The sequence below is a fragment of the Coregonus clupeaformis genome, unplaced genomic scaffold, assembly GCF_020615455.1.
Source record: "Coregonus clupeaformis isolate EN_2021a unplaced genomic scaffold, ASM2061545v1 scaf0063, whole genome shotgun sequence".
Lineage (NCBI taxonomy): Eukaryota > Metazoa > Chordata > Actinopteri > Salmoniformes > Salmonidae > Coregonus > Coregonus clupeaformis.
The window spans coordinates 706,998-720,320 of record NW_025533518.1 but is presented as its reverse complement, the minus strand read 5'-3'; the positions used below and the strand labels follow the sequence as shown (position 1 = coordinate 720,320).

Below are 13,323 nucleotides of genomic sequence, written 5' to 3'. Positions count from 1 at the left end.
GCTAGTTTCATTGGCCCCGGAGTGTGTTAGCCCAGAGCTAGCCCAGTGATGCTAGTTTCATTGGCCCCGGGGTGTGTTAGCCCAGAGCTAGCCCAGTGATGCTAGCCCAGTGATGCTAGCCCAGTGATGCTAGTTTCATTGGCCGCAGGGTGTGTTGTGTAGAGTTTCTGATTTCCCGGTATTTTACTAAATGTTCCATCCCGAGAAGAAATACCCACACAGACACTACCCACACACAGACACTACCCACACACAGACACTACCCACACACAGACACTACCCACACACAGCTGCTACTGTTTATTATCTATCCTGATTGACTAGTCACTTTTACCCCTACCTACATGTACATATTACCTCAACTACCAACACTGCTGCTACTCTGTTTATTATCTATCCTGATTGACTAGTCACTTTTACCCCTACCTACATGTACATATTACCTCAACTACCAACACTGCTGCTACTCTGTTTATTATCTATCCTGATTGACTAGTCACTTTTACCCCTACCTACATGTACATATTACCTCAACTACCAACACTGCTGCTACTCTGTTTATTATCTATCCTGATTGACTAGTCCCTTTTACCCCTACCTACATGTACATATTACCTCAACTACCAACACTGCTGCTACTCTGTTTATTATCTATCCTGAGTGACTAGTCCCTTTTACCCCTACCTACATGTACATATTACCTCAACTACCAACACTGCTGCTACTCTGTTTATTATCTATCCTGATTGACTAGTCACTTTTACCCCTACCTACATGTACATATTACCTCAACTACCAACACTGCTGCTACTCTGTTTATTATCTATCCTGATTGACTAGTCACTTTTACCCCTACCTACATGTACATATTACCTCAACTACCAACACTGCTGCTACTCTGTTTATTATCTATCCTGATTGACTAGTCACTTTTACCCCTACCTACATGTACATATTACCTCAACTACCAACACTGCTGCTACTCTGTTTATTATCTATCCTGATTGACTAGTCACTTTTACCCCTACCTACATGTACATATTACCTCAATTACCAACACTGCTGCTACTCTGTTTATTATCTATCCTGATTGACTAGTCCCTTTTACCCCTACCTACATGTACATATTACCTCAACTACCAACACTGCTGCTACTCTGTTTATTATCTATCCTGATTGGCTAGTCACTTTTACCCCTACCTACATGTACATATTACCTCAACTACCAACACTGCTGCTACTCTGTTTATTATCTATCCTGATTAACTAGTCACTTTTACCCCTACCTACATGTACATATTACCTCAACTACCAACACTGCTGCTACTCTGTTTATTATCTATCCTGATTGACTAGTCACTTTTACCCCTACCTACATGTACATATTACCTCAACTACCAACACTGCTGCTACTCTGTTTATTATCTATCCTGATTGGCTAGTCACTTTTACCCCTACCTACATGTACATATTACCTCAACTACCAACACTGCTGCTACTCTGTTTATTATCTATCCTGATTGACTAGTCACTTTTACCCCTACCTACATGTACATATTACCTCAACTACCAACACTGCTGCTACTCTGTTTATTATCTATCCTGATTGACTAGTCACTTTTACCCCTACCTACATGTACAGATTACCTCAACTACCAACACTGCTGCTACTCTGTTTATTATCTATCCTGATTGACTAGTCACTTTTACCCCTACCTACATGTACATATTACCTCAACTACCAACACTGCTGCTACTCTGTTTATTATCTATCCTGATTGGCTAGTCACTTTTACCCCTACCTACATGTACATATTACCTCAACTACCAACACTGCTGCTACTCTGTTTATTATCTATCCTGATTGACTAGTCTCTTTTACCCCTACCTACATGTACATATTACCTCAACTACCAACACTGCTGCTACTCTGTTTATTATCTATCCTGATTGGCTAGTCACTTTTACCCCCTACCTACATGTACATATTACCTCAACTACCAACACTGCTGCTACTCTGTTTATTATCTATCCTGATTGACTAGTCACTTTTACCCCTACCTACATGTACATATTACCTCAACTACCAACACTGCTGCTACTCTGTTTATTATCTATCCTGATTGACTAGTCACTTTTACCCCTACCTACATGTACATATTACCTCAACTACCAACACTGCTGCTACTCTGTTTATTATCTATCCTGATTGACTAGTCACTTTTTACCCCCTACCTACATGTACATATTACCTCAACTACCAACACTGCTGCTACTCTGTTTATTATCTATCCTGATTAACTAGTCACTTTTACCCCTACCTACATGTACATATTACCTCAACTACCAACACTGCTGCTACTCTGTTTATTATCTATCCTGATTGACTAGTCACTTTTACCCCTACCTACATGTACATATTACCTCAACTACCAACACTGCTGCTACTCTGTTTATTATCTATCCTGATTGACTAGTCTCTTTTACCCCTACCTACATGTACATATTACCTCAACTACCAACACTGCTGCTACTCTGTTTATTATCTATCCTGATTGACTAGTCACTTTTACCCCTACCTACATGTACAGATTACCTCAACTACCAACACTGCTGCTACTCTGTTTATTATCTATCCTGATTGACTAGTCACTTTTACCCCTACCTACATGTACATATTATTATATACATTTTATCCCTACCTGCACATTGACTCTTTGTGTTAATATTTCCTTTTTAATATAGCAAATAATTGTCTTACTTTTTAAATTTGGACTGTTGGTTAAGGGCTCGTCAGGAAGCATTTCACTGTAAAGTCTACACCTGTTCTATTCGGTGCATGTGGCCAATAACATTTGATTTGATATAATTAACTTTTCTCCCGGGTAACCCGGTATATACAGTGCATTCGGAAAGTATTCAGACCGGTGAAGCATGGTGGTGGCAGTATCATGCTGTGGGGATGTTTTTCAGCGGCAGGGACTGGGAGACTAGTCAGGATCGAGGGAAAGATGAACGGAGCAAAGTACAGAGAGATCCTTGATGAAAACCTGCTCCAGAGCGCTCAGGACCTCAGACTGGGGTGAAGGTTCACCTTCCAACAGGACAACGACCCTAAGCACACAGCCAAGACAATGCTGGAGTGGCTTTGGGACAAGTCTCTGAATGTCCTTGAGTGGCCCAGCCAGAGCCCGGACTTGAACCCGATCGAACATCTCTGGAGAGACCTGAAAATAGCTGTGCAGCAACACTCCCCATCCAACCTGACAGAGCTTGAGAGGATCTGCAGAGAAGAATGGGAGAAACTCCCCAAATACAGGTGTGCCAAGCTTGTAGCGTCATACCCAAGAAGACTCTAGGCTGTAATCGCTGCCAAAGGTGCTTCAACAAAGTACTGAGTAAAGGGTCTGAATACTTATGTAAATGTGATATCAGTTTTTAATTTAATACATTTGCAAAACTTTCTAAAAACCAGTTTTTGCTTTGGCATTATTTTTTAATTTTTTTATTTAACCTTTATTTAACCAGGTAAGCCAGTTGAGAACAGGTTCTCATTTACAACTGCGACCTGGCCAAGATAAAGCAAAGCAGTGCAATAAAAACAACACAGAGTTACATATGGGGTAAAAAAAAAACATAAAGTCAGAAATACAACAGAAAATATATATACAGTGTGTGAAAATGTAGCAAGTTATGGAGGTAAGGCAATAAATAGGCTATAGTGCAGAATAATTACAATAGTATTAACACTGGAATGCTAGATGTGCAAGAGATTATGTGCAAATAGAGATACTGGGGTGCAAAAGAGCAAAATAAATAACAATATAGGGATGAGGTAGTTGGGTGGGCTAATTTCAGATGGGCTGTGTACAGGTGCAGTGATCGGTAAGGTGCTCTGACAACTGATGCTTAAAGTTAGTGAGGGAGATAAGAGTCTCCAGCTTCAGAGATTTTTGCAATTCGTTCCAGTCATTGGCAGCAGAGAACTGGAAGGAATGGCGGCCAAAGGAGGTGTTGGCTTTGGGAATGACCAGAGAGATATACCTGCTGGAGCGCAGACTACGGGTGGGTGCTGCTATGGTGACCAATGAGCTAAGATAAGGCAGGGATTTGCCTAGCAGTGATTTATAGATGGCATGGAGCCAGTGGGTTTGACGACGAACATGTAGTGAGGACCAGCCAACAAGAGCGTACAGGTCACAGTGGTGGGTAGTGTATGGGGCTTTGGAGACAAAACGGATGGCACTGTGATAGACTACATCCAATTTGCTGAGTAGAGTGTTGGAGGCTATTTTGTAAATGACATCGCGAAGTCAAGGATCGGTAGGATAGTCAGTTTTACGAGGGCATGTTTGGCAGCATGAGTGAAGGAGGCTTTGTTGCAAAATAGGAAGCCGATTCTAGATTTAACTTTGGATTGGAGATTCTTTATGTGAGTCTGGAAGTTGAGTTTACAGTCTAACCAGACACCTAGATATTTGTAGTTGTCCACATACTCTAGGTCAGACCCGTCGAGAGTGGCGATTCTAGTCGGGTGGGCGGGTGCTAGCAGCGTTCGATTGAAAAGCATGCATTTAGTTTTACTAGTGTTTAAGAGCAGTTGGATGCTACTGAAGGAGTGTTATGGCATTGAAGCTCGTTTGGAGGTTTGTTAACACAGTGTCCAATGAAGGGCCAGATGTATACAAAATGGTGTCGTCTGCGTAGAGGTGGATCTGAGAGTCACCAGCAGCAAGAGCGACATCATTGATATACACGGAGAAAAGTGTCGGCCCAAGAATTGAACCCTGTGGCACCCCATAGAGACTGCCATAGGTCCAGACAACAGGCCCTCCGATTTGACACACTGAACTCCATCTGAGAAGTAGTTGGTGAACCAGGCGAGGCAGTCATTTGAGAAACCAAGGCTATTTAGTCTGCCAATAAGAATGCGGTGGTTGACAGAGTCGAAAGCCTTGGCCAGGTCGATGAAGACGGCTGCACAGTACTGTCTATTATCAATCGCGGTTATAATATCGTTTAGGACCTTGAGCGTGGCTGAAGTGCACCCGTGACCAGCTCGGAAACCGGATTGCATAGCGGAGAAGGTTTGAAGAGGGGGATGACCGCGGCAGCTTTCCAATCTCTGGGGATCTCAGACGTTATGAAAGAGAGGTTGAACAGACTAGTAATAGGGGTTGCGACAATTTCGGCGGCTAGTTTTAGAAAGAAAGGGTCCAGATTGTCTAGCCCAGCTGATTTGTAGGGGTCCAGATTTTGCAGCGCTTTCAAAACATCAGCTGTCTGAATTTGTGTGAAGGAGAAGCGGGGGGGGCATGGGCAAGTTGCAGCAGAGGGTGCAGAGTTGGTGGCCGGGTTAGTGGTAGCCAGATGGAAAGCATGGCCAGCTGTAGCAAAATGCTTGTTGAAATTCTCGATTATTGTAGATTTATCGGTGGTGATAGTGTTTCCTAGCCTCAGTGCAGTGGGCAGCTGGGAGGAAGTGCTCTTATTCTCCATGGAATTTACAGTGTCCCAAAACTTTTTGGAGTTAGTGCTACAGGATGCAAATTTCTGTTTGAAAAAGTTAGCCTTTGCTTTCCTGACTGCTTGTGTATATTGGTTCCTAACTTCCCTGAAAAGTTGCATATCGCGGGGCTATTTGATGCTAATGCTGTACGCCACAGGATGTTTTTGTGCTGGTCAAGGGCAGTCAAGTCTGAGGAGAACCAGGGGCTATATCGGTTCTTAGTTCTGTATTTTTTGAATGGGGCATGTTTATTTAAGATTGAGAGGAAATTACTTTTAAGGAACAACCAGGCATCCTCTACTGACGGAATGAGATCTATATCCATCCAGGATACCTGGGCCAGGTCAATTAGGAAGGCCTGCTCGCTAAAGTGTTTTAGGAGCGTTTGACAGTGATGAGGGGTGGTCGTTTGACCGCGGACCCGATCACGGGACGCAGGCAATAAGGCAGTGATCGCTGAGATCCTGGTTGAAGACAGCTGAGGTGTATTTAGAGGGTATGTTAGTCAGGATGATATCTATGAGGGTACCCATGTTTACGGATTTAGGGTTGTACCTGGTAGGTTCGTTGATAATTTGCGTGAGGTTGAGGGCATCTAGCTTGGATTGTAGGATGGCTGGGGTATTAAGCATATCCCAATTTAGATCACCAAGCAGTACAAACTCTGAGGATAAATGGGGGGCAATCAATTCACATATGGTGTCCAGGGCACAGCTGGGGGCTGAGGGGGTCTGTAGCAGGGCAACAGTGAGAGACTTATTTCTGGAAAGGTGGATTTTTAGAAGTAGAAGCTCAAACTGTTTGGGCACAGACCTGGATAGTATGATAGAGCTCTGCAGGCTATCTCTACAGTAGATTGCAACTCCACCCCCTTTGGCAGTTCTATCTAGACGGAAAATGTTATAGTTGGGGATGGAAATTTCAGAATTTTTGGTGGCCTTCCTGAGCCAGGATTCAGACACTGAATTCCCCATTATGGGGAATTGTGTGTAGATAAATGAAAATGTGGAAAAAGTAAAGGGTTCTGAAATCTTTCCGAAGGCCCTGTATGTCTGGATTTGATTAAAGCTTTGATTGGCCTGATGCTACCTGAGCCAGATGATTCCTACATTAAATACCTTTCATGAGCCCTACATTACACATTTTATTAGCACAAGACCCAAAAAGCACAAATGAATGTTCCGTTTTCTAATACATACGATAGGCTAACGTACACTACGGCAGAAAAACACTACGACAGAAAAACATAAAAGCCAATAGATGTAGCTATCCTTTCTTGGGTAAATAAATGAAACACTTGTTGAGTGTGGACTGTATTGCTGTCCTGTACTAAACATTAAGGTAACTGCTCTTTCCATGACCGACTGACCAGGTGAAAGCTATGATCCCTTATTGATGTCACCTGTTAAATCCACTTCAAATCAGTGTAGATGAAGGGGAGGAGACAGGTTAAAGAAAGATCTTTAAGCCTTGAGACAATTGAGACATGGATTGTGTGTGTGTGCCATTCAGAGGGTGAATGGGCAAGACAAAATATTTAAGTGCCTTTGAACAGGGTATGGTAGTAGGTGCCAGGAGCACCGGTTTGAGTGTCAAGAACTGCAGCGCTGCTGGGTTTTTACACTCAACGGTTTCCGGTGTGCATCAAGAATGGTTCACCACCCAAAGGACATCCAGCCAACTTGACACAACTGTGGGAAGCATTTGGAGTCAATATGGGCCAGCATCCCTGTGGAACGCTTTCGACACCTTGTAGCTGTTCTGAGGGTAAAAGGGGGTGCAACTCAACTCAGTGTACTCAGTGTAAGGCCTATTTTACATTTGTAAAATTAGTAGGCTGACTCATACAGTGGGGAGAACAAGTATATACACTGTATATATATATATAAATAGAGGAACTAACAGTACAGTAAATGAGTAGGCTGACTCATATATACCTTAAATAATAAACAGTGTATTGGCCTCTCTCTCTCTAATGCTGCTTCATTCCTTCCTGCTTTCCATTATAGTTCAGTTCAGTATAATTGACCAGTTTCTCACAGGGAAACGGGAGGGTTTCCCTTTCAGTCGGTATAACTACTGTGGTGAGTCAACGATCAATCCTATTCACCTGAAGCAAAGTGAAATCACGCCCAATGGGCCAACGGATGCCGAGACCGCCCTCGGAAGCCCCGCCTTCCTGGCTATAATACCTCACAAGCATTTCCTAAATTATTCACTCTTCAGCGAGCCTGAAGGAAGAATGTGTCACGCAATTCACACTGAACAAAAATATAAAACGCAACAACTTCACTGAGTTACAGTTCATATGAGGAAATCAGTCAATTGAAGTAACTTAATTAGGGCCTAATCTATGGATTTCACAACTGGGAATACAGTTATGCATCTGTTGGTCAAAGATACCTTTAAAAAAAGGTTTGGCGTGGATCAGAAAACCTGTCAGTATCTGGTGACCACCATTTGCCTCATGCAACGCGACACATCTCCTTCGCATAGAGTTGATCAGGCTGTTGATTGTGGCCTGTGGAATGTTGTCCCACTCCTCTTCAATGCCAGTGTGAAGTTGCTGGATATTGGCGGGAACTGGAACATGCTGTCGTACGCGTCGATCCAGAGCATCCCAAACATGCTCAATGGTTGACATGTCTGGTGAGTATGCAGGCCATGGAAGAACTGGGACATTTTCAGCTTCCAGGAATTGTTTACAGATCCATGTGACATGGGGCCGTGCTTTATCATGCTGAAACATGAGGTGATGGCGGTGGATGAATGGCGTGACAATAGGGCTCAGGATCTCATCACGGTGTCTCTGTACATTCAAATTGCCACCGATAAAATGCAATTGTGTTCGTTGTCCGTAGCTTATGCCTGCCCATACCACAACCACACCGCCACCATGGGGCACTCTGTTCACAACGTTGACATCAGCAAACCACCCGCCCACACGACGCCATACACGCTGTCTGCCATCTGCCCGGTACAGTTGAAATCGGGATTCATTCGTGAAGAGCACACTTCACCAGCGTGCCAGTGGCCATCAAAGGTGAGCATTTTCCCACTAAAGTGGGTCACGACGCCGAACTGCAGTCAGGTCAAGACCCTGGTCAGGACGACGAGCACACAGATGAGCTTCAGAATAATAAGCTTCTTGTGCGTATGGAACATTCCGGGTATATTTTATTTCAGCTCATAAAACATGGGACCAACACTTTACATGTTGCATTTATATTGTTGTTCAGTGTAGAAGGTTTTCAAGCACATGAAGACTACGAGATTGGGCTCCGACTTGGTGTTTATTAGTGGGGAGACGGGGTTTGGGCGGAAGTCTCTGTAAATCTCAGTAACCTGGTTCCCGCTACTAAACCCTAGTAAGGGATCTGTGGTTCCCGCTACTAAACCCTAGTAAGGGATCTGGGTACCGTGCAGTAGAGCAGTTCGTCAGCGTCGGGGAGTTTGGGAGACTGGAGCGTCTGCAGGAAGACTCTGAAACACAAACTCCTGTAGGGGTCTTCTAGTGACGCCTGCCCTGGGACACTATACACACACACACACACACACAGTCAAAACAGTGTACAACACCAAACAGATTGATATGTGTAGAGCGGTGTGGTATGTTGGGGTATGGTGGGGTGGTAGGGTGGAAAGTAGTGGGGTGTGGTGGGGTGGGGTAATGGTGGGGTATGGTATGTTATGGTGGGGTATGGTATGGTATGGTATGATATGGTATGGTGGGGTATGGTATGGTATGGTATGTTATGGTATGGTATGGTGGGGTATGGTATGGTATGGTATGGTGGGGTATGGTATGGTATGGTGGGGTATGGTATGGTATGGTGGGGTATGGTATGGTATGATATGGTGGGGTTTGGTATGGTATGGTATGGTATGGTATGGTATGGTATGGTATGGTATGGTGGGGTATGGTATGGTATGGTATGGTATGGTGGGGTATGGTATGGTATGATATGGTATGGTATGGTGGGGTATGGTATGGTATGGTATGGTGGGGTATGGTATGGTATGGTATGGTATGGTATGGTATGGTATGGTGGGGTATGGTATGGTATGATATGGTGGGGTATGGTATGGTATGGTATGGTATGGTATGGTGGGGTATGGTATGGTATGGTATGGTGGGGTATGGTATGGTATGGTATGGTATGGTATGGTGGGGTATGGTATGGTATGGTATGGTGGGGTATGGTATGGTATGATATGGTGGGGTATGGTATGGTATGGTGGGGTGTGGTATGGTATGGTATGGTATGGTATGATATGGTGGGGTATGGTATGGTATGATATGGTGGGGTATGATATGGTATGGTATGGTATGTTATGGTATGGTATGGTGGGGTATGGTATGGTATGGTATGATATGGTATGGTATGGTATGGTATGATATGGTATGGTATGGTGGGGTATGGTGGGGTGTGGTATGGTATGGTGGGGTGTGGTATGGTATGGTGGGGTATGGTGGGGTGTGGTGGGGTATGGTATGGTATGGTATGGTATGGTGGGGTATGGTATGGTATGGTATGGTATGGTATGGTATGGTGGGGTATGGTATGGTATGGTGGGGTATGGTATGGTATGGTGTGGTATGGTATGGTATGGTATGGTATGGTGTGGTATGGTATGGTATGGTATGGTGGGGTATGGTATGGTGGGGTATGGTATGGTATGGTATGATATGGTGGGGTATGGTATGGTATGATATGGTGGGGTATGGTATGATATGGTATGGTATGGTATGGTATGGTGTGGTATGGTGGGGTGTGGTACGGTATGGTATGGTATGATATGGTATGGTATGGTATGGTATGGTGTGGTATGGTGGGGTATGGTATGGTATGGTGGGGTATGGTATGGTGGGGTATGGTATGGTATGGTGGGGTGGGGTATGGTATGGTATGGTATGGTGGGGTGTGGTGTGGTGTGGTGTGGTATGGTGGGGTATGGTATGGTTTGGTGGGGTATGGTATGGTATGTTATGGTGGGGTATGGTATGTTATGGTGGGGTAATGGGGGGGTGGTTTGGTGGGGTATGTTATGTTATGGTGGGGTATGGTGGGGTATGGTTTGGTGGGGTATGGTTTGGTATGGTATGGTATGGTTTGGTGGGGTATGGTATGTTATGGTGGGGTATGGTATGGTATGGTGGGGTATGGTATGGTATGGTATGGTATGGTATGGTATGGTGGGGTATGGTATGTTATGGTGGGGTATGGTATGTTATGGTGGGGTAATGGGGGGGGGTGGTATGGTATGGTATGGTATGGTGGGGTATGGTATGGTATGGTATGGTATGGTGGGGTATGGTATGGTATGGTATGGTATGGTATGGTATGGTATGGTGGGGTATGGTATGTTATGGTGGGGTAATGGGGGGTGGTTTGGTGGGGTATGTTATGTTATGGTGGGGTATGGTATGGTGGGGTATGGTTTGGTATGGTATGGTATGGTTTGGTGGGGTATGGTATGTTATGGTGGGGTAATGGGGGGGTGGTTTGGTGGGGTATGTTATGTTATGGTGGGGTATGGTATGTTATGGTGGGGTAATGGGGGGGGGTTTGGTGGGGAATGTTATGTTATGGTGGGGTATGGTATGTTATGGTGGGGTAATGGGGGGTGGTTTGGTGGGGTATGTTATGTTATGGTGGGGTATGGTATGTTATGGTGGGGTAATGGGGGGGTGGTTTGGTGGGGTATGTTATGTTATGGTGGGGTATGGTATGTTATGGTGGGGTAATGGGGGGGGGTGGTTTGGTGGGGTATGGGGGGGTTTGGTGGGGTATGGTATGGTGCATCCTACCCCAGACAGATGTTAGCCATACAGGTGAGCGCAGCACGGCGCAGCTCCATGTCTGGCTGAGACGGGTCGCTATAGAGACGCAGTACTCCACCATCACCAAGCAACTCACTCAGGTGCTGCAACACAGAGAGAACATGCATGTCACACACACCTCACCCTCACACCCCCCCGCCGCCTCACCCTCACCCCCCCACCCCACCTACCCGGTTGCAGCGAGGTCCGTTTCCATAGATCAGAGTAGACAAAGCCTGCAGCACCTCACTGTGAGTCCAGGGGCTACACACGCCCAGCGCACGGACCACGTAACACACACACACATCCAGCGTCTGCTCGTCCACTATCACCTACACACACACACACACACACACACACACACACACACACACACACACACACACGGTTACAGAGAGTAGGGGTGGGTGGTACCTGGTTGAGGGGGTGGTGTGTGGGTGGTACCTGGTTGAGGGGGTGGTGTGTGGGTGGTACCTGGTTGAGGGGGTGGTGTGTGGGTGGTACCTGGTTGAGGGGGTGGTGTGTGGGTGGTACCTGGTTGAGGGGGTGGTGTGTGGGTGGTACCTGGTGGTGTGTGGGCGGTACCTGGTGGTGTGTGAGCGGTACCTGGTGGTGTGTGAGCGGTACCTGGTGGTGTGTGAGCGGTACCTGTAGCTGGTTGAGGAGGTGGTGTGTGAGCTGACATAGCTTGATGACCAGGTGTTCCTGGCTGAGAGGAACCAGGCGGGTCACGTGGATGAGCAGCGCGCACACTTCCTGTCAACAGACAACCACAGACAACCAGTAAGCAGAAGGGGTGCGTCCCAATAACATCTCCTTTCTCCTGAAGTGTACCCTTGTTCACTACTTCCTAAAGTCTAACAGCATGGGATTGGTGGAGGCGTGGCCTACAGGGAGTTCCAATAATCAGACTGAACAATTATTGGTATACAGTCAAACAAAGCACTGCAGAATGTTCCTTGCAAGCCAGAATGTTGAATAATTTTACATTTAAAAACTTACTCCACCGGTTGTCTGTGCGGTTCGTCATTCAGCTGCTCGACATTTGAGACAACATTTCCAAAGGAAAATATTGTTTAGCCGACTCTTTAAAGCGCCAGTACTGAAGTTGAAATTCCTATCACCTGGCACATGCACAAAACCCTGTAACCACCTGTTCGTATGCATGCATGCCTCTCCGTCTTGTGCACGTGCCTTCGGTCAGGAGCTAAAATATCTTGATTGCCACACACACAGACCTGCGTTTTGAAGTCGGTTTAATAATACTTTCCTACTTTTCAACATTTGTGACAGACAAGGGACATTTAGTTTTTTTCTCTATGTAAATGTGCGTAGCGTTGCTTAAACAACTGAAGTAATCGACACGTTTTGTGACTACTTCGGTGCGTCAGCTACAGATTGTTACACCAGATAATGTGATGTTTGGAATCATTACTGGGAGTTACAGGTTTACCTATACAAAACGTCAGCAGAGATTTTTCAACTAACCTGGTATTGGCGATACCATCTTCGTTCTCGATTCGGCTAAATCGAGAACGTATATTTTAAAAAGTCCAGTTGCAGGTGGTGCGTTTTAGTTTAGAAAATGCTCCGTTATTAAAATAAATAAATGTTTCACTCCATGAAGTAATCCAACAATGTATACGCCGTCATGTTTTCCATTTCAAAACTTATCTCACTGATTAAGACAGGTGGGTCCACCCCAATGTACCGTATGTGATGACGCTCACCTGTTCCCATCAATTATGCGGAGCACTGGCAAACATCTGTCACGTAATCGAGGGGAGGAGCACCATTCTCAAATCTAACAGTAATCTGTGCCGCTCAGTCATTTTGTCAACAAGGCAACGTGGTGCATCGTCCAGAAACATACATCTCTTTCCCATAAAATAAATGTTTGAATTTCCTAACTATTTTTCCATTGGGAAGTCAGATAATGGGTTAACAAAAACAAATCACTTTTGCAAGGAAAAAATAGAATCCTACTAAT

At 45.1% G+C, this 13,323-nt stretch overlaps 1 protein-coding gene across 1 annotated transcript in view; it reads right to left on the bottom strand.

Moving 5' to 3' along the window:
* Positions 1 to 13,323, bottom strand: part of LOC121580080 (HEAT repeat-containing protein 6) — a 116,745-nt gene that overhangs the window by 71,213 nt on the left and 32,209 nt on the right. Inside the window, exons 2-5 of the mRNA XM_045212904.1 lie at positions 11,982 to 12,089; positions 11,525 to 11,665; positions 11,322 to 11,437; positions 8,929 to 9,043 (exon numbers count right to left, since the gene is read on the bottom strand). Of these exons, the coding sequence (XP_045068839.1) occupies positions 8,929 to 9,043; positions 11,322 to 11,437; positions 11,525 to 11,665; positions 11,982 to 12,089 (480 nt within the window). The remainder of the gene's footprint in view (positions 1 to 8,928; positions 9,044 to 11,321; positions 11,438 to 11,524; positions 11,666 to 11,981; positions 12,090 to 13,323) is intronic.